The following is a 23,012-nucleotide window of genomic DNA, read 5'->3' on the forward strand; positions in this document are numbered from 1 at the left end:
TTCCTATACACTAATGATGAAAAATCTGAGGGTAAAATTAAGAAAACACTCCCGGGCTTCCCTGGTGGCGCAGTGCTTGAGAGTCCGCCTGCCGATGCAGGGGACATGGGTGTATGCTCCAGTCCGGAAGGATCCCACATGCCGTGGAGTGGCTAGGCCCGTAAGCTATGGCCGCTGAGCCTGCGGGTCTTGAGCCTGTGCTCCGCAATGGGAGAGGCCACAACAGTGAGAGGCCCACGTACCGCAAAAAGAAGAAAAAAGAAAAAGAAAACACTCCCATTTACCACTGCAGCAAAAAGAATAAAATACCTAGGAATAAACGTGCCTTAGGAGAGAAAAGACCTATATGTAGAAAAGTATAAGACACTGATGAAAGAAATTAAAGATGATACAAACAGATGGAGAGATATACCATGTTCTTGGATTGGAAGAATCAACATTGTGAAAATGACTCTACTACCCAAAGCAATGTACAGATTCAATGCAATCCCTATCAAACTACCACTGGCATTTTTCACAGAACTAGAACAAAAAATTTCAGAATTTGTATGGAAACACAAAAGACCCCAAATAGCCAAAGCAATCTTGAGAAAGAAAAATGAAGCGGCAGGAATCAGGCTCCCTGACTTCAGACTATACTACAAAGCTACAGTAATCAAGACAGTGTGGTACTGGCACAAAAACAGAAATATAGATCAGTGGAACAGGATAGGAAGCCCAGAGATAAACCCACGCACATATGGTCACCTTATCTTTGATAAAGGAGGCAAGAATGTACAGTGGAGAAAAGACAGCCTCTTCAATAAGTGTTGCTGGGAAAACTGGACAGGTACATGTAAAAGAATGAAATTAGAACACTCCCTAACACCATACACAAAAATAAACTCAAAATGGATTAAAGACCTAAATGTAAGGCTAGACACTATAAAACTCGTAGAGGAAAACATAGGCAGAACACTCTATGACATGAATCACAGCAAGATCCTTTTTGACCCACCTCCTAGAGAAATGGAAATAAAAACAAAAATAAATAAATGGGACCTAATGAAACTTAAAAGCTTTTGCATAGCAAAGGAAACCTAAATAAGATGAAAAGACAACCGTCAGCATGGGAGAAAATATTTTGAAGCAACTGACAAAGGATCAATTTCCAAAATTTACAAGCAGCTCATGCAGCTCAATGTCAAAAAAACAAACAACCCAATCCAAAAATGGGCAGAAGACCTAAATAGATATTTCTCCAACGAAGGTATCCAGATTGCCAACAAACACACGAAAGAATGCTCAACATCATTAATCAGTATAGAAATGCAAATGAAAACTACAATGAGATATCATCTCACACCGGTCAGAATGGCCATCATCAAAAAATCTACAAACAATAAATGCTGGAGAGGGTGTGGAGAAAAGGGAACCCTCTTGAACTGTTGGTGTGAATGTAAATTGATACAGGCACTGTGGAGAACAGTATGGAGTTTCCTTAAATAACTAAAAATATAACTGCCATACAACCCAGCAATCCCACTACTGGGCATATACCCTGAGAAAACCATAATTCAAAGAGAGTCGTGTACCACAATGTTCATTGCAGCTCTATTTACAATAGCCAGGACATGGAAGCAACCTAAACATCCATTGACAGATGAATGGATAAAGAAGATGTGGCACATATATACAATGGAATATTACTCAGCCATAAAAGGAACGAATTTGAGTTATTTGTAGTGAGGTAGATGGACATAGAGTCTGTCATACAGAGTAAAATACCTCAGAAAGAGAAAAACAAATAGCATATGCTAACACATATCTATGGAATCTAAAGAACAAACAAAAAACAATGGTCATGAAGAACCTAGGGGCAAGACTGGAATAAAGATGCAGACCTACTGGAGAGTGAACTTGAGGATATGGGGAGGGGGAAGGGTAAGCTGCCACAAAGTGAGAGAGTGGCGTGGACATATATACACTACCAAATGTAAAATAGATAGCTAGTGGGAAGCAGCCACATAGCACAGGGAGATCAACTCAGTGCTTTGTGACCACCTAGAGGAGTGGGATAGGGAGGGTGGGAGGGAGGGAGATGCAAGAGGGAAGAGGTATGGGGATATATGTATATTTATAACTGATACACTTTGTTATAAAGTAGAAACTAACACACCATTGTAAAGCAATTATACTCCAATAAAGATGTTAAAAATAATAATAAAATAAAAAATAAAGATACACATTCATAAAAAAAAGGATAAATGCACATGCTCATATACCTACGTGTACACTGGCAATCTCCTACTTAGAAATACTTAAGGGTGACCCGATTGTAAATAATTATATCAGGAAGCCCACATTCCTGGCATCTGTTCCCCTTATGGGAAATTATCCTTTATTCTCCAGGTTAGAATATCTGAGGTGAGTACTCTAAAGAAGTACTTTCTGTTTCAGAGATTAGAGATTTGCCTTGACCTAGGACATGTAGGAGTAAGAACTCAGAGGTTTAATAAGGGTCTGTCCTCTCACATCCTCATCATGAAGACAAACTCATCAATGCCTGCCAGTATGTAGTTGCGGGTTAAAGTGTATTCTTGATTTTGAGATTCATTTTCCCTCAAAAACAATTTTCTAAATCCTCCAATTTAGTGTTTTCCCTTGACCAAAGGTCAGTATTTGTTAAATAAATGCATTTTGAGGTATAGATCACATGAGTCCATTAGTCCTAAACTTCAAGTATGCAAGCTCTTATGGTCAGACATGAAACACCATTTACAATTTACTTTCCATGGGAAACTGTATTCTAGATTAGAAGATAGAGATAAAACTTCCAAACAGTAGGAATAACAGCGTTTGATGATAAATTTCCAACTTAGAAAGAACTTGTGTTCTAAAAAGTTATTTTGGAGCAGAAATAATATATAACTTATAACCCTTTAGAAGCCCAATGAAGTCTTAGAGTAGGAAGAAAGAATGCACTGTCCTTAAGATTTGTACTCATCCTCTGTTTTCTTCTGTTACTGTAGTATGTTAGGGAACTCCTCTTTTAAGTCAGTGGCAGGGTGATGAGGACAGAATCAACCAATTATTTGACTTGATTTTATATCTTTCTGTTCCTGGAATTTATACAAGTTTCTTTTGAGTTTACTTGAAGTTTTGGGAATTCTTGAAGACATGTAAAGCTCTATCTTACTTTAACTTCCCAGTGTTTGAGTGTTTTTATTGTTAGTTATGCCATTTTATTTTCTTGGAAATGGGTAGTGAACCTATACGTATGTGCCAGGTATGAGGAGGTATCAGTAAGTGTTGTTTAATGAGTGACTCTAAACATGTTTTGTGTGCATATGTATGTATGCATGTTTATGTATTTGCATATATATATACACATACCAACTTGTATATATATTTGTTAAACTGTGTTTCTACTAGATTTAGTTTGCCTATTTTTACCATTTCCACAACTTGTACCATTTGGCATAATAGTTAGATTTTGTAGTGTTTTTTGAACATGTAGTTCCTTAGACTTCCGCATCTCATTTACCTCCACTTTTTCCCGCTAAAAAGGGAATGTTTTGCTAAGATATATTTTATGATATTCTAAACATTCATTTTAAAAGAATAAACTTTGTCAAGTATAGCTTTTGTGAGCCTTATTTTATGACAATTAAGATTGCATCTTATTTTGACTTGAACTGCTTAACTTTACAATTGTGTTCGTCTGTGTGGGTGATTGATATTTCTGGTGAATGTGAAATATGTAATGTGTTATTTATTCCATGTTTACTTCTCCAGGAAAATCTCAAACTTAATATTACTGTGTATAATTTTTAAAAAATATATATATAAATGACTTTTTTTCTTATGATAGGTGAGGGCGCATTATCTAAGCTATTTTTGTATCTGGCTTGGGATTCAGGTAATAGAAGTGAGGTTGATATTTTACCCGTGTTCTTCTTGTCATGTGTGTTGGAATAGATTTTTAGTTTGTTAAGAACAGATACTTTAATGTATTTGCTTAGTTTTTAGGAGTTTAGGCATATAGCTCAGAATTCCTTGAGAAATGATAGGAAGATTTTATTTTCACGTTAAATTTCCATTAATGACATTTTAAAAAAGCAGTAAAATCACTCTGTATAATGTTAGAATTTTCAAATACTAAAAGCAAATTTTATCAAAGCAATTCATTTGAGCAAATTCCAGGAAAACATTTTTTTCTCAGTTATGTTCAGGTTATTTTCCAAGTTGCAAAAATAGGACTTTCCTCAAATTCTGAATTCTGATCATCTTGAAAAATGAAATATATTTGAAACCTAAATTCAGAACACACTTTCTTGTTAGCAAGAAAGTCATGCCAAAGATAATAGTAGTTAAAATCTTGTGGAAGACAGATGGTTGCTCTAAGACAGATTTTTTCAGTTTGGATTTTAAATTTGAGCATGATGTTTGCTTTCTTTCTGGGAATACTGGAAAGTTTGCTTTGTTTCATCTGCTACATGAATTGATGTCTGCAAAAAAAAAAAAAAAGACAGGCTGACAAACACTGAATAATTAGAATTTGTTAGTTTTTCTTAGAGACCCATTTATTTCAGAATGTCTAAAATAACATTAGGCAAATGTCTTCTGTCTTATATTGCATGTGCTGTTATTTTCTCCTACTTTCTTCAGACGTCTCGTGGGGAATTTGACTCCAGTGAATTTGAAGTTAGGAGACGTTATCAAGATTTCCTTTGGTTGAAAGAAAGACTTGAAGAAGCACACCCCACTCTGATTATTCCAGTAAGTTTACATTTTTTTTTTCACAGAATAACTGCCATTTTGTCTTGTGAATCGTTAGAATGCCTAACACCCAATTTCAGACCTTTTAATTCAGTATAATTCATTTATCTTAGGAACATTTGTTTTTAAACTTTTCAATCTATGTACAGATTTGTTTTTTTAAAGTATTGTAATGTGTTAAGATTTTAGTGTTTGGCTCTAGCGTTGTGAATTTTGAAAAATTATTTTTATAAGAAATGATCACACGTTCAAATAATCTTCCAAAAAGAAAAAGTGTAGAATTCCTTTTAATCCTGTACCACATAATGTTCAGATACCTTTTTAAATTTTTTTGCCCTAGCCATTGCCAGAAAAGTTTATAGTGAAAGGAATGGTGGAACGCTTTAACGATGACTTCATTGAGACACGCAGGAAGGCATTGCATAAATTTTTGAACCGAATTGCTGATCATCCAACTCTAACATTTAATGAAGACTTTAAAGTTTTTCTTACTGCACAAGCTTGGGTAAAGGATTTTAATTTATACTCATATAATCCTTTAGTATCTATATGTGTAGTAGGTTGTATGCTTTCTCTTATTTACCTTTATAAATCAGGTAAGAGTGGCCTCGAATTAAGATGTGTTTTTAAACATTGGAGAGAGATCCTTCAGATACAACCCTGTGTCACGTCTATGTATAAACATTATGAAAATCTTGTACCTTTCTCACATATACATCCTCATATTTCTCTTGGTAGCTGAATTTTTTTTTTAATGCCTGGGTACTCCTTGCATATATTGCCAATACTGAAAATATATAAACATTTAAAAATTGACACTGTTTTGAGTAGTAATTGGTCAGGGCTTTTCAAGTTAGGAGAAAAGATTTTATTAAATAGATGGATGGATGGAGAGATAGGTAAATAATATAATTTCCTTACTTTCCCTTCAATTACCTAATTGAAGGGGGTCTAATTTCTAATACAGAAACCTTATATGTTCCTTTTTTTTAATTCTATGAAGATGTAACTCACCAAGAAAGATGATAGGTAGAACAATGGTCAGTATTAAATACTTACTGACCAGTGTTGAGTTTTCTATCTCTCGGTTGTTGCCAAAGTGATCGAAGCTAAAAAGTGATTCATCTCAATCTTGACGGTACTTGCTATCTGGAAGCCCTATGTGACTTATGTGAGATGAATTTGTGGCCTGACTCCAGACCCTTAGAAGCTGTTAGAAACATTATCTGCAGTCAGCAGTGGCAGTAACAGCTTGCCAGTTGTGACTTGTGCCGTTTCTGATAATGTTTACTCTATCAAATGATGTGGTAGCACTCCTCGATAGACGTGTTGCCTGGTCAAGAATAGCATCTGTTATTATTTGCACACAAAATCATATTGACATGGAAATAAACAAGTTTATATATTATTTTGTGTAAGACCTTTAGGAAAGAAGATCTGGAGAAAGATAATATGTTGTTTAATATTTGGGTAAATAATACATAATATTTTTATCTGTGGATTTGGTAGTCAGCATTGTTATAGATTTTTTTGTGCGTGTATGTTACTCTTCATCTTTTATTTGATCTCAAACCTGTGTTTCAGTAAGTGCTACAACCATCCTCAGAATCCCTTGTCCTCCTTCTTGATGTTCTTTTTTAGTATGCCATACTTCTGAAGGAATACTGTAGTGTATCCTTTCATAGCATTTCTACTTTGCAAGTCTGTAGCTGACCCTCCTAAGTTAACTAGAATTAGAAACAGCTAGTTATATATTTTATTAAAAATCTTTATCCAAAGACAGTCAGCCAGTGGAGATAGTGTCACAGTTTATCCAGTTAAGTTAGTTGCAGAGCTATGGTCAGGGAGTATCTGTTTACCAATTATTCTAGTGACTTTAAGTAGACAAAGCAGGTTAGTGCTTAGCAGTGAAGCCCCTAGGGTCAGACTGCCAGGGCTCCAATCCTTATCCACTAATTTATTGCTCTTGGAACTTGAGCAAACCTTCCTTTGCTTCTATTTTCTTCTGTACAATGAGGATAATAATAGAACCTACTTCATAGTGTTATTATGAGTTATGTATATAAGAATGCAGGTATAGTGCCTGCAACATTAAGCTCTTAATAAATGCTAGCTATTATTATAACTAAAGAATTAATGAAGTTTTCCATTTTTTTCCAGGGAGTAGTTATAGTTAGACCCTAAGAAATCTTTTTTCTCAATCATTTTTCTATTAAATTCCTGTTATAAAATATGGATTTCATCTCATATCATCCTTCTTATCTTCTCCAGTAATCTCCTTAAGTGTGATTCCTTCTGTTAAACCTTGTTCTTTGAAAGATCCATGCTCTGAGGAAACATATTTTACATGAGCTCTTTGAAAAGGAATGTTATCAAGGAGACTGAGATTTAGAGAAAGAACTGTACCCTAAACTCATCTGCTTCAAATTAACCTGAAAAAAAAAAGACGTATATGAAACATTTTTATTATCTTTATTTTATTCTTCTAATTAGATTTCTTTTTTGTTGTTGGGACTTGGAATATCATTGTCTGCTTCATCACGAATATTTTATTTTTTTGTCTAGGAACTCTCTTCTCACAAGAAGCAAGGGCCTGGATTACTCAGCAGGATGGGGCAGACGGTCAGAGCGGTTGCATTATCAATGAGAGGAGTTAAAAGCCGCCCCGAGGAGTTCATGGAAATGAATAACTTTATTGAAATATTTAGCCAGAAAATAAATTTGATAGATAAAATATCTCAGAGAATTTGCAAGGAAGAAAGGGGTATGTAGAATCACTGAAATGTGATTTCAAAGTTGTTTGATTTCTGATGGATCTTTACATTTGCTGGTGTGGTAAGGCAACATCAACTTAGCATTTCTTTTTGGTCATTATTAGGATTTCTGTCTCTGCTTACAGTGCCTGTCTGTTATTGCATGCTGTTTACTTTATCTATTAGAGCCCTTAACATATTAATGAGTTGTTTTAAAATCCTGGTCTGATAATTCCAACATCTCTACCACATCTGGTTCTGATGCTTGCTCTCTCTTCAAATTGCGTTTTTTGCCTTTTGGTATGTCTTGTAATTTTTTGGCTTTGGTATGTCTTGTAATTTTTTTTATTGGACATGATGTACTCATAAAAGTAAACAGGCCTTTAGTAATGTGGTAGTGAGGTAGTGAGGTAGTGAGGTGTCGGGGAGAGGAAGTATTCTAGAGGCCTGTGATTAGGTCTCAGTCCTTTAGTGAGTCTGTGCCTCTGGACCATGAGCTTCACAAAAGTTCAGTTTTTTTTCTTCCCCCCTCTTAGTTGGATCAGGATGGGCAGAGTGGGCTCAAGTTGGGTATTTCCCTTCCAGGTCAGTTAGGTTCTGATAATACCCCAGCAGGTTATGCTCTGGTTAACTAGTTTCCCATGAGGGCAGGCCTTGTTAAGAAGGCTATTTCAAAATGGTTCATTTTCACACCCCCTGCAGGAAGCAGAAGTAGTTTTTATCTGATATTTACTGTGTAAGCTTTTGCGGGTAAATCTCACAGCATTGTGGGGTCCCCTTGTGACTGGGTTCCTCTGGAGTTTTTAACTCTTTGAATTGTCCACACTGAGCCTCCAGCAATTCATCACTGACAGTTTCAGTCTCCCTACCCCCTGGCACTGGTTGCAGAAGTGATTTCCCCTCTTGAGTCTCTGCTCCAGGAAGACAAGATTCCTTGTATCCATGTGTCTGTCTTTTCAGTCTTGCAGGCAGTGGTTTGTCCTGTGTCCTCCCCTCTCTCACAGATCCAAAAAAAAGTTGGCTTTTCAGTCTGCTCGGCATTTTTCTTGTTAAGACCAATGGCAACTTCCAAGCTCCTTACAGAGGAATCATACAACATTAAGTTAGAATTTCACCTTCAAAGTGTGGTTTATTCCCAGATCTATTGTCAAAATTTCTGATTCCTAAATGATTTTGAATGTAGTCATGGCCGGTTTCCATTTGCTTTAATTAATCACTAGCTGTCCTGTTCTCATTTATAGATAATAGTGATAAAGAGCTTAATATTTTGGATGTAGTTGGTCTCAAATGTTCAACATGGGCTATAGTTTTAATCAAAGAAGGGATGTGTCAGGAAATAGGGTTTTCACAGTTTCTAGTGATTTTTGTATGGGGGGACAAGTACTCATTAGGCCTGTCCAACCAATGGCAGAGATTTATATATGGGAAAATAGGTCCTGTTTCCTATTTTCAAGTTAGAATTTATTCCATGATGGAACTTCTCTGGTGGTCTAGTGGCTAACACTCCACGCTCCCAATGCAGGGGTCCTGGGTTAAATCCCTGGTCAGGGAATCAGATCCCACATGCCGCAACTCAAGATTCTGCAACTAAAGATCCTGCATGCCGCAACTAAGACCCAATGCAGCCAAACAAATAAATAAATACTAAAAATAATAATTTATTCCATTATGATTTTTTCTAATTCTATGAGTTTTTGCTAATTTTCTGATTGTTTTTACCTACATTAAAAATAGATGACTAATTCAGAAAATATATTTCCTAATATAAATCAGTTTTAGAGATGAACTACTTAAAGTCCCTACATTGACGGTTTATTTCTTTATTGTCCATGTCCCACATTAAACTGTAAGTTCCATCAGGACAAAAAGGGAAAAGGATTGATTTATTTCTGGTATCTAGATAGCGCCTAACACATTGTAGATGCTCAATTAAAATCTATTCAATGATTGAAAAAATAAATGAATAAACATAAGATTTGGTGGTATGAAAATCTGCTTTATCAAGAATTGATTGGTTATTAAAAGAGATATAGAAAAAATTGTTAGATCTGAGTGTGTATTGCCTTTTCTCTAACTTCCTTTCCTATGTATTGACTTGGTGAGGTCATTGTGCTGACTAAATATAGTTTAATAATTTGTTTTATGCCTCTTGGTCTGCCTTTGTACTTACCATTTGTCATTTTTTTTTAATGTCAAGAAGCCAGTTGTTTTAACTAGGTTCTGTGATTCCAATTCTATTAAGTAGATTCTTGATGCATAGTTAAGTTGTATAGCAATTCAAAGAGGCGCTGGGAAACTCTTGACACTTAAGATTTCTGTAGAATATCAATATGCTTTATATTTGCCAGCACGAGGGACTAGTTTTTAAATCTTTGATATACTCTAATATTTGTGAAATGCTCAAAACGAAAAGTGGGTTCTGTGGTAGACTTCATAAATCTGAGCTCTCATTTTCAAGGAGTGAATGCACACTGGCCCAAACTTGAGGGATTTCTTGGTCTTTCGAATGTGAAGCCCACTTGTCAAGATTTCATTCAAAATGATAGATTTTTTTTTTTTTTTGGTAGTTCTGGGAGTCTAAGCTATATAGGGTGTTCCATTCATATTTAAATCATAAAGAATTTGATGATCACAACGAGTCATTTCTCTTATGATTTACTTTTATTCAGTTTTTTTCTGTGATTTTGTTTTGTGTTCCCCAATTTATTAGGCAAATTTGTATTGACCGCATGTTGTGCTGCTGCTTTGTGCTAAAGATTGAAGGAGGGTTAAGATAGTACCTGTCCTTGAGCTCACAGTTTAGTTGAGGAAACAGATATATTAATGGACAAATTACAGGGCAGCTCATTAAGTGTTTGCATACAGATGCGATTTGAGTGCTGTATAAGCACAGTTTTAGAATTTCAGGGAAGCTCTCTATATAAAAATAAATACTACACGGGGTTAATGACACACTTTGATATATACCCAAATTGAGAGAAGAAATAAAGTAGAATATTTTCTAGAAATATTAGTTTAGTTTGGTGATTATTTAAAATAAAAGATAGGCCTAGATCAGGAAGATGCAATTTGGAAGGGCTCTAGTGGTCATTAAACCGAATATCTTCCTTAGGTGACAACTAATATTTCTGTTTTTTTTAATTTTTAAAGTCTTTTTTAGTTTACTTGATCATATAAACTTTTGAAATTTTAATAGTTTAGTAAAAAGTTTAATTTAGAGCAATATGACATATTTCAACTAACCCCAGTGACTAGTAAGATGATTAAATATAGAGAATTTAATTGTATTTATATGGATATTAAACCAAAAACACTCACTACTCATGCATTCTCTACAATAAAAAGCCGTCTGTCATTAAAAGTTGATAGTGTGAAAGCAAACATATAAAAACATTCAGATTTTAAAATGAAATCCAAATTTTTGGCTTATCAAGCATTGAATAGTCTTTTGTTATTCATTCTTTCATTGATATGAAAATATATATTGAATATATTATGTATTAGGCTTTGAGATTAAAAAAATAATAAGACCCTGCCTAGTTGAGTCTTGGAGCATATGGCCTAGGCGTGTGTGAGTTATGCAAGCAGTTATAATAAAGTGGGATAATAGAAGTATTAAATTATGATAGGCTTTAATAGAAGTATAAAATTATAATAGACTCATTGAGGACAAAGCATCTAAGAAGCCTTTGGAACAGAAACAGAAGAGATTTGTTTGTGTTAGGACTTAAAGAATCAGAAGTAGTTTGTCATATGATAGAAATGGTAGAGGGCAAGACTAAAAGATACATGCATTGTTTAAGTTAGGAAAAATCATGAGATATTCATGAATGAGCGGTTATTTTGGCTTGAATTAAAATATCGTTGGGGGAGAATCTGAGGACTTAGACCTGGAGAGGCAAGGTAGGGACTGATCATAAAGGACTTTCTAATTCAGCTAAGAAACTTCACTGTTCATATACTGTGACAAAAATTGAAAGAGGGAGAATTGTTAGAAGTCCCTTGCAGTAGTGCAGGTTAGAGGTGCTGATGACAGTGGAAGTGAGGAGAGGTGGGTGGGTGGGTAGGTAAGTGGGTGGGTAAATGGATGGATGGTTAGATAGATAGATAGATAGATAGAGATATAGAAATATTGGAATTGCTGACTGGCTCTGTGCAGGTGTGAGTCTAGGGTCTAGGATGACCCCACCTTTTTTGGAAGCAATTACCATTAAGAGGATATGTAAACAGGATAAGAGGAAAAAGAAGACATATTTTGTTTAGGTCACGTTGCCTATGAGGTATTCAGGTATAGTTTGTTTGGTAGGCAGAAGTCTGTGATAGATACAGTGATCGTATAATTTATCTCCCAAGCCAGGACACTTTTGGGAATGAAAAAGCATGTTATTGATTACACTTGGAAAGTTTTCATTCAAGGACCAGTTGAGCAGATTGGGATGACAGGTCAATTTAATGAAAGATGATATCCATATTCTTATGTTCATGTACAAGAACATGTGCACAATGAGAAAATAACGTCCTTTCTTATTGTCTGTAATACAGGGATTTTGAAAACTCCTGTAAATTGAAGAACTTATTATTTTTTTAGAATATTTTGATGAAATGAAAGAATATGGCCCAATTCATATTCTGTGGTCAGCATCAGAAGAAGATCTGGCTGATACTCTAAAAGGTGTTGCCAGCTGCATTGACAGATGCTGTAAGGCCACTGAAAAACGGATGTCTGGACTCTCAGAGGCCCTGCTTCCTGTCGTACATGAGTATGTGCTTTATAGTGAAATGTTAATGGTAAGAACACCTAATTCTACTTCTACCTTAGTTCCTGACCTGATTATATGCTTTATAAAGGCAGTTTCTATTTCTTTTTGTTCACCACTATCTTCCCATCCTAGAAGGATGCTTTGCGTGTAGATACTCATAAATATTTGTTCACTGCATGAATGAATTGATGAGTGGAAGAATATGTTAATAAAAGACAGGAATTTTCAACAGTAGCAACAACAGTTTATAAGATAGATTTGAAGCATCCTCAGTCAAGATTTACATAGGGAGTATGATTAGTTTTTCCAGCCTTTTAAAATTTTACTTTAAAATTTTTCAGCACTTGAGAAATTTCTTTTCATGAAAGAGTTGCTTTCTTGCTTCTAGGTACATTTGATTTAGCAATATATTTAGTATCATTATGTAGAAAGTACTTGAGTAGGATCTTGATGTTTGTTCTGTCTTCTGGGTGCTTCTGAAAAGAGATCCTTCAAATTAACATGTTTCTTTCACTATTTGAAAAGGCTTTTATTCCTCTTATATCAGAGTTTTGCATTTAACCTCCTCAGTTCAAGTTAAGGTTTCCAGATATTTTGGATTTAGCAATGCTATCTGCAAAGCTAATGTTTTTCATCCAGTATTATTCTCTGCTCACAATACCTTGCACAATTGAACTGATACCCTCAGCTTTCTGGTGCTGTAGGGTGACAGTGGGGGAAGGAGTCAGCTTGCATTCAGTTATAGTCCATTTTTTCTGCCATTTAGACTTGAATCCATGTCTGGTTTCTGTATTCATGTACTCTTGATTTGGGAGGCTTAAAATTTTTTTTTTACTTTGTCTTGTTAAGAAAAGTTCTCTTAGCCTTTCGGCATGATAGCTGCCTCTTTCGTATTTATCATGTTTAGGTTTTCCTTTCACAGAATCATTAAATATTTTGTAGGTATTTCGGATTTCTGCTGTTACTTGACTTTGTTGTGATCCTCCCATAAACACACCCTCCCTGCTTCCCAAAGTCCTCTAATGTTTCACTGCTGAGGTGCTTCCTCCTTGCCTCCATCGATTTCCTTGGCTACATTCCATTGGTTTACTTCATTATTGATCTCTCTTGTGTGGCTGTTCAAAGAGATCTGATTTTTATCATTAAAAATATTATATTCTTTTCCCTTAATTAGATGTTCTGCTCTTTATGTCAGGATGGAAATTATGCAATTTAAATCCTGTATTACTAAAGGTGTGGAAAAATTATAATAGCAACCGGAATTGAATTATTTTATAGGTCCTCATTTGATTGTATTATTTTGTAGGTTCCTAGGGTATAATCAATAGCACTTATATTGAAGTTGTGCTTCTGTTTTATATTGGAATATTTTCTTCAATGTGAGCTAAAATAATGAAAAATACATGACTTGACTAAATTTGTGCAGTTTTTACTAGTTGTCTTCTGAAGTCACCTCTTACTTAAAATATTTCTATCTATATGAAGCACAATATTTCATATTTATGGAAACATACATAAAATTAATGGGACTAAATTATAGTATGTGTCATTTGGGTTAGAGAAAGGAAGGGGTTCCTGACATTAATGGCCATTAAACATTGAAGTAAATATAAAAGAATTTGTGATAATTAGTTGAATTTTCTATTCATTTCTTTGAAAACAAGAGAAATGTTCATCTCTTTTGAACGTTTTAAGATTGATTCCACCAGGCACAAAACCAGGGTGAGTCATTTTCAGGATGATTTTTATCCTTAATGCCTCTCAATATTCTCTCAAATACTGTAGAGCCAGCTTATCTGGTTCCATTTAACTGATTTGTGGTTAAGGTTCTTCCCTTCCTCTGAAAATACCCAAAAGACCTGTACTTCACTAAGACCCTTCTCTTGTATGTCCTGCAACTCTGCTCTCCCTGGCTGAGCTGTTTGCTTACCCAGAGTTAGTTTTATTTTTGCCTTGAACTGTTTAGGCCACTTGTGTTCATTATTACGATTTCATTATTTAATTAATACTATGGAAACCAGTGAAAGATGAGTACAAATAAAAAGAATCTTGGTGTCTACAAAGACTGTCTTGGAAGAAAAGTGAGTCACCAAGGGAAAGACATTGAAAAAGACTAGAAAACATTATAAAAGATGTAGATGAATTCTGCACTCAAATTCCTTCACCAGGGCGTATTAACTGAAACGTGAAATCATGGTTATTCAAGAAAACAAGATGGAACTCCTCTCAGTCAGAGCAGACGCCATGCTTTCTCCTCAGTCTTGGCTAATCGGTTAATACTTACATATTTTAAGCTAAAATAAAATCTTAAGATGTGAATGCATACTTCAATTTTGATTCCCCACTGTAATTGACTTTGATTAACTCTGCCTTTGGAGTCCAATAAGAGGGCTGATTGTAGATACTTTCAGATATGTAGCCCATGTGCCCTCCCAACTGCAACCAGTTTACACCATAGCACGTATTTTCAGTGCTCCTATTGACTTTTTTAGTTCTTTGCTCTTTTTGAAGAACTGTACATGCCTAGAGTGCACCATCAAAACATGTCTTTTGTACATAAAGTACTTAAACCAGTAAGGTGTACATTGGGAAAACTAATAAAAGATTATGAAAAAGTTTCCTTTAAATACTTGCTATCAGTTTAGCTTTTAGAGATTAATTTTTTTTTAAGTCATTACACCCCTAGGTGACTGATGGCTTGGGGAAGAGATGGTATTTATATTCTCAAATGTGTATTTTTGTTATACAAAGATTATTAAAACTAAGTACAACCTATTTCATTCCTGTGTTTTAATATGAAGGGTGTCATGAAAAGAAGAGATCAAATACAGTCAGAACTGGATTCCAAAGTTGAAGCTTTGACCTCTAAAAAGGCAGATACTGATCTGGTAAGTTTTAAAATTTCTTGTTATAATCACGTAGAATTGATTGTCTAAAATTTGTATTAGCTCTATTACATGCTTTTTTTTAAGCATTCAGTAAATGATACTAAAATTTCTTCCAAAAATCGATTATACATTGAGTACCAGGTGAGTCTGTAAGCTTACAATGCTTTTCTGCCTTTCTGTCTTATATTTTTTCTTACAATGAGTAAAGTATGAAGTTAATTTTTTTAAATTAGAGTGCTTGAATTCAGAAAGTATGGAAAAAAGTACCTAACATTGTTCCAGAAGGTTAGTAAGTACTCAGTAAATAAATCTACTTTTTACTAGTTTTATAAGAAATTTGTACAAGGTAAGTTGGTGTTCCTATACATATTTTTCTAGTTATTGTAAAAATCTTTACAAAGGAAGTATCTTCATTTTCAAGTTTAATCCTTTTCTTAAAATACTTTTTTCATGGAAATTTTCAAACATAAAAAATGATCTAATAATATAATGAACTCATTTACCCACCACTGGGCTTCATTAATTCCCAGCATTTTGCCCAGTTTTTTTCACCTGGCTATTTCTCACTTTTTGTTTTTTCTGAAGTACTCTAAAGCAAATATCAGACATTATATTTTCACGCACAATAGTTTAGCATTTATATTTTCTTGTCTTTGCATGTTGTCATGATACTATCAGATCAGAATCGTTATCATTTTAAAACAGAGGAAGAGGCTTGAAACGTAGAGTAACTTGCCCAAATTTATACAGTCCTACAGAAGTAGGACTGGAGGTAAGAGTATCACTTGCCTCCCTCAGACCATGCTGCCTCTCAGAGAGCAAGTATAAAAGTTGGAGAAATCACTCATTACTTTGTTAACTTTTATTACATTTTCTATGAAAGAGACTTTCCTAATTTTATTTTTAATTTAAGAGTTTAGAGTACACTTATGTCAGGTGAATGGGGGAGTCCTTGAAACACCCCCGCAGCCCCCAACCCCCCCGCCCCCCGTTAATCCATAGTATTATTGCTGCCCATCCCAACTTGGCTTTGGAGCTAACCTCCCTCCTCCCTTCTTTAATTTTCTCTCTAGCTTTAATAATTTTCTAACACAAAAGATGAAATCCTTACTGGTTTTCTTTGTATTATCTTTCTCTTTCTCTCCCTGTCCATAATCTAAATACCTTGAGGGTAGGAATTTTTTAATTATTTCCTGAAGTATTCTCAGCCCAGAGAACAGTGCCTGGTACATGGTGGTCACTCAATAAATATTGTGAATGAATGAAACTTGCAGTGATTGCTTGGCTTCATGAAAACATATTGAACATTTGAAGCAATAAGTCTCTACAAAATCAGACTTTGTGTAAAATGTTGAGATTTCACTAAAACGTGATTATGAATTATACTCACCTTTCTTAACTATGCTTATTTTTCAAACTCAAATTTATTCTCCTGCATGGAGTGTGAGTGGGGAGTGGTGGGCTGCTGTGGACAGAGTAGGAGAATGGAATCTGTGAGAGAGACTAACAGAAAATGTAGAACAAATGGAACTAGTGGTTGAGGGGGAGCTCTTGCTTTTACCTCAAGATGAGGAGAAAAAAGAGGAAATCCAAGATTAACCTTCTCAATACAGTAAGGGATAAATGTATATACACATAATATATATACACACACATATATGTACATATATATATTTTTTTAATTTAAAAAGTCAACTGAATGAACAGAGATGGGTGAACACATGTACAACAATTATAATTGTATCATTGTAACTGTAGAATATTTTTATTTGTTAAATAATTTCTAAAGATATTTAAATTTGTGGGATATTGAAATTTGTGATTAGATAAGATATTGCCCTTGACTAAATACTAGGAAAAGTACAGTATTTTAAAGTTTCAGGAGAATAGTAAAATGGCTTGAAAACCAAGCATCTGTTCAGAATGGCTTATATTCGTATTTTAAATTGAAAGGAAGAGTAGTTGGGATTGTTCCAACCACAAAAACACAGGAAAAAATAGTTTAGGCCCAAATATGGCTAGGCTTTCCCAACTCAACTAAAAAACACATTTTTTCTTTTCATTTGACTTGCAAATATTTTGTCTTTTGCTCTATAAAAATTTCCTTGATATCTCATTATAACCTGATGATCCATCTGTATTTTGGATTTCATTTTGTGTGTGTGTGTGTGTGTGTGTGTGTGTGTGTGAGACATGTCCACTATAAAGTATTTTTTACCTAGTTAGCTGCTATGTTGTAAGATTGGAGAAATTTGAAACTTTAATTATCTACATTATATTCTGTAAGATAATTTTTATTAAGGTTTGAAACAGAGAAAGTATTTTTTTGTTACCCATCAAAAACAGATCCTAAAATGCATAGGAACTAATTTAATGATTTGTGAATGGTACCATTTACATTTTTCAAGCAGTTTATTTGATTACAGACCTCACTTCCAAATACCTGTGTGTTACGATGATATCTTTGGGAGCAACCTTCCAGGGTTACTCTCAAAATGAACCTGCTCTGATTGGTTGCAGAACAACTGAAGGGAAGTTGCTTAGAAATATGCAGGATAGGGTCACCATGGAAACGTGCCCTTGTGAGGTCCTTCTAAGGAGCCCTCCTTTGCAGTCACCATGGAGACCCTGGCAGAGAACTGAATAGAGCAATCTAGCCTGGTTGTTTACCATGGCAACTCAAGCAGGACACTTTGGAGACAACCCTGGGGCCATTTCTATGGAGACCTGCTGGGGCTACCTTCAGAAGCTACATCAAAGTCACCTTTGGGTGGGAAGTTATATGCAAACTGGGCAAAGCAACTCATAATGCAAAGGTCAGTGAAATGAAGCTCTACCAAGAAGGGCAAACACTAGTGTAGTTATAATTATTGGGTAGAAGTAGAGCACTGATGTAACATTCTGGAGGTCATGTTAGACATATCAGGTGATCTTTATCAGGTGGGCTACGTGGCATGCAAATACAAGGCTCTTGTCTTTTACCGTGCCTGTAACTTTGTATATGCTGTAAATTGGCAATTATGACATTATTATTACTATTTTCTTATCACACAAACATGCCCACAAAAATTATGTGTTTTCCTGCAAAGGAAAATAATGTTTTTTTTTTTTTTTTTTTTTTTTTGGAAAATAATGTTTTATAGCGAATTCCTTGATTTATTATCTGGGTAGCTGTAAAGTGGCTGCTTCTTAGAGTTTGTGGTTTGTACTTCTTATCTCACAACAATAAAATCAATTGTTTCGAAGTGACCTAAACTCAGTAAAGACTTGTAGAATACTCATTTGAAGGTCAGTTCAGCTGTTGATTTAGAGTTTTGTCATTTAGGCTTTGGAATTAGATAGACCTGGGATCAAATCTTAGCTTATCTGTTTATTAAGTCTTAAGGCACATTTCCTAACTTTTTTTTTTTTTATTGCGGTACGTGGACCCCTTACTGTTGTGGCCTCTCCCATTGCAGAGCACAGGCTCCGGACACGCAGGCTCAGTGGCCATGGCCCATGGGCCCAGCTGCTCCGCGGCATGTGGGATCCTCCCGGACCGGGGCACGAACCCGTGTCCCCTGCATCGGCAGGCGGACCCTCAACCACTGCGCTACCAGGGAAGCCCTTCCTAATATTTTTAAGCCTCATTTTATCATGTATAAAGGGGGACATTGTTAGTACCTTTCTAATAGGCTTGTTTAAGGATCAAATGATACAATGCAAGTCAATTATTTGGATCATAGAAAGCACTCAGTGGTTGTTAGCTGTTGTGATTTTGATGGCTTTACAAGAGTAATACTTGAGATGGGTCCTGTAGAATGAGTAAGTAATTGTTGCTTGAAGACTAGTGAGTGGATATTATGAAAAGTAGTAAAGGCTCAAAAAAGTGTGCTAAACTGAGGAACCCTGGTTGATGTGTAGAGAGCAGGGTACAGGAGAATTGAGGGATGTGGCTCTAAAGATGGGCCGCAGTCAGATGGGAAAGGAGCCTTAATTGTCAGGATGAGGAATATGGGCTTTTTCCTTTGGACTGTGTGGATTCAGCGAGAGCCTGAACTGAAGAGGTGGTAGTGGAGTTGCAGAGAAGAGAAATTTGAGAGAGATGTAGGTGGAAGATAGAATCTGAAGCACTTAAAGAATGAGGGTGACCCTTGTTTCAAGTTCTTAGTGACCCTTGACATTTCTAGATTGTAAGGAAAGCAGATTGTGGCTTTACAAATTGAACTGTAGCATATAAGAGGAAGAAGAAAATTGGAGGTGTGCAACTTTATGTCATGATGAGATGGCATTTAAGGTAGAAGTATTCAACGAAAACCTTTTAACAAATGTTTTTAGGTACTTAACATGTAAAAGACACTATTCTAAGCACTAGGGAGACAGTGGTCAAGAAAGGCCCTCATGAGTCTTATATTCTAGTGATAGAGACAGTAAGCAACAACTGAAATTTATAGTGTATTGTTATATAGTGATAAGTGTGGAGAAGAGGTAGTGTTGGGGAGCAATGCAATTTAAAATTAGGGGTTAGGAAAGGTCTTACCGAGAAGGTGATTATGTAAAACCCAAAAAAGGTGAGGTCTTGAACTACATGAATACCCGGCAGAAGAAATTTCAGGCAGTGGGGACAGTAAGTGCAAAGTGGAAGTATGCCTGCATGTTTCACGAAAAGCAAGGAGACCAGTGTTGCTGGAATGGAATGAGGTCGGAGAGGTCGCCAGGGGTCAGATCATGTAGAGCCTTTTAAGATTTGGTCTCAGCAAGATAGGAAGACGACAGTTGAACAGAGGAGTGACATGTTCAGAATTGTTCTAAATCAATTACTTTGCTTGAGAAGGACAAAATATAATGTCTATGTGGAGTGTGTATGGACTGGGAGAAGGCCAGAGCTGGAGACTAGCTCTTCCAACCCCAGTGAGACATCATAGTTTGGACCAGGGCAGAAGTGGTGTGGAGTGGTCAGATCCTGAGGATATTTTGAAGACAGAGAGCTGTTTGCTATTTGGTGGACTATGAATTGTGAGTGAACAAGGATTATACCAAGGTTTTTGAACTGAGCAACTGGAAGTTAAGTGTTGGCATTGAGATGCCAAAGACTTTGGGAAGAACAGGTTTGGGAAGAACATGGAGAAGGTGAAGAAATCAGATTTGATTGTATAATGTTGATGTGCCCATCAGATACCCAAGTGAGGTGTTGAGTAGGGAGTCATATATGAAAATGAACATAAAAATCCAGAGGTCAGGGAAGGGATCCAGCCGGAGATATATATGTGGGAGTTGTTAGCAGACAGGTTGTATTTAAAGCCATGACATTTGTTGAGGTCACTAAAGGATGAAAAAAAGAGGTCCCAGGACTTAATAGGACTGAGCCTTGGCATATTCCAACAATAAAAATCTAAGAAGGGATGGCTAGTGAGGAGAAGGAAAGAGAATTTATATAGCTTCGGCTGGTGGTAAATAATTGGACCAATAAGATGAACTAAACTGATTTATTTAGGGTCATTCAAATTTTTTAACCACCTCTCCATTTATGAGGTATTTATAAAAACAGTGTGATACAGAATAATTAAGGTAACTGTAGATAATAAAACATTTTAAGAGAGATTGAGCATTAGATGCTCTGATAAAGAAGAGATTCAATAAAGTAGATATTCAAAGTAAGGAATTTTCTTTCTGTGGAGATGAAGGTATAACAATAACAGATTTTGAGGAAAACTCAGATACTTGGAGGAACTTGTAGTTTTTGCAGTTTAGTTATAAGTTTTCAGAGTCAGAGCTTCTGTTTGAAAATGCTTATTCACTTCACTGTTTAACTGTAAGATAAATAAAGTTCATCTGTGGTGCTAAATAATGCTGCATATCCATTTTATTTGTATTTTTATTTTTGAATGGATGATTTATAGTTTGCCACTCAAAGCAGCATTCAAATATAAATGAATATGAATACATTTGACATTTAGCAATATGTGCATGGAATCTGAGAGTTGGATCTAGATATAATGCCATAGCTGTTCAATAGTATATTTATGGGAACAAAAATAAAAAATGCATTTTCATAAGATCATTATAGTCTGGATTTGCATATAGCCACATTCAGAAGATACAAACAGATACCAAATTTATTTAATCTGGTCCTTGCTCTGTGTGAGTTGCTATTTTTGAACCAGTTTTTTACTCCCATCCTCAAATTGTGGTTATTAATCTTCAAATGTTCTTGATAGTGTACTAAATGATGTATAGAGCAAGAGTGCCTTCTCTTTAAGCTTTAAAGAAATGATAATATTGACACAGCTTTTTTTTGTGGTGGCAGCAGAGGTTGGCTCTACGTTTTCTCAGATATTTGTTGTCTCACCTCTCCCCTTTTTAATAAATTTATTCCTTTCCATGTGCCTCATTTTCTAGTATCTGTTTTTATTTCTCTGCTTCTTTTTTGCCTGTTTGCATCTATATGTATTTCTCACACACACAGATACACACATGTACATATACACACACTCACACAGCAGTGAAGGACATGCTGCTATCCAGTGGAAGGAGAAGGGACCTTCTTCTTGTATGTTTCCTTTTATCAGTTTATCTTAGAAGGTATCAGCAGACTTTTCTTCACATCTCATTGGTCAGAGTCCTGAAAAGTCCATGGATCAAGCCAGTTGCTTGCAGTGGGAATGTGAGCATCAGAATGGACTTGGATCATCTACAAACTGCCTTCTGATGCAAATACCTAAAAAAACTGGAGCTCTTTCATGTAGTAAGAAGGAGAGTGGGGAATGGATTTTGGGTAAACAGCTAATAAATATGTGCCTCACATACACAGTGTACCTGTGTATTGGAGCTGTAGACACAACACTGGGTGGGGATCTGGGTGAATGAGTGACGCTTAATCAACAAAGCGCTCAGCAGCCTCTCGTCCCAGAACAAAGATCCAGGCGGTGCCTAGCATTCCTCTCCCTCCATACCGTCACAGTCAGACCTCTCATTCAGGGCATAATTCATTCAGGTGGTTGGAAAAAAGATCCATGTGCTGCTATTTATATAAACTTGTAAAGGATAATATTTGATTAAATAGCAAAAAATCGTGTCTACCTTATGATAAGTCTGTTGAGCCTGGGGTGTTTATTTTTATTTTTATTTTTTTGTGGGGGGAGGTCTTTATTTGGGATTTTACCAGGTTACTTTTTCCCTCTGTTATTTGTCTCATGGCATTGCAAGTAGAGCAGTATCTGAAAAGTATTTAATATAAGGTCTTAAACCCAATTGCAGAGTTGCATGTAATTTCAGCTACAGTATTGTGTGCCTTTGTAGTTTGGGACAAGTTACTTACATTCTCCTTGCTTTAGTTTCCTCAACTATAAAAGTTGTGGGTAATATCTTCCTTAGAGTGTTGTTAAATCAGCCTATGAAAACTGTTAGTGCAGTACCTAACCAGTGTTAGATTGTAAATATTTTGTATTTGAAGTATATATTGGATGTCTCATTTTTCTAGATTAAGGTTTGGAAATGATAACTGTAATCCTGCTTGTTAGACTTTCACATTGTTAAAAAAAAAAAAAAGAGGCATCAATTATCTTGAGTTGACTAGTGACCACTCCCACTTGCCCCACCTGGTCACTTTAGGCAATTGAATAGATAATTTAAAATGTATATGAATTTATACTGACTATTAAAAAGTTATGTTTTGGGGCTTCCCTGGTAGCGCAGGGGTTGAGAGTCCACCTGCTGATGCAGGGGACACGGGTTCGTGCCCCGGGCTGGGAAGATCCCACATGCCCTGGAGCAGCTGGGCCTGTGAGCCATGGCCGCTGAGCCTGCACGTCTGGAGCCTGTGCTCCGCAACGGGAGAGGCCACAACAGTGAGAGGCCCACGTACCGAAAAG

At 35.8% G+C, this 23,012-nt stretch overlaps 1 protein-coding gene across 3 annotated transcripts in view; it reads left to right on the forward strand.

The window, feature by feature from the left end:
• Positions 1 to 23,012, forward strand: part of SNX7 (sorting nexin 7) — a 98,211-nt gene that overhangs the window by 32,384 nt on the left and 42,815 nt on the right. For all 3 annotated transcript variants that reach the window (XM_032609093.1, XM_032609096.1, XM_032609086.1), the window contains exons 3-7: positions 4,651 to 4,761; positions 5,102 to 5,266; positions 7,327 to 7,525; positions 12,103 to 12,302; positions 15,076 to 15,162. In XM_032609093.1, coding sequence (XP_032464984.1) covers positions 4,651 to 4,761; positions 5,102 to 5,266; positions 7,327 to 7,525; positions 12,103 to 12,302; positions 15,076 to 15,162 — 762 coding nt within the window. The remainder of the gene's footprint in view (positions 1 to 4,650; positions 4,762 to 5,101; positions 5,267 to 7,326; positions 7,526 to 12,102; positions 12,303 to 15,075; positions 15,163 to 23,012) is intronic.

This window comes from Phocoena sinus, chromosome 1, assembly GCF_008692025.1.
Source record: "Phocoena sinus isolate mPhoSin1 chromosome 1, mPhoSin1.pri, whole genome shotgun sequence".
Classification (NCBI taxonomy): domain Eukaryota; kingdom Metazoa; phylum Chordata; class Mammalia; order Artiodactyla; family Phocoenidae; genus Phocoena; species Phocoena sinus.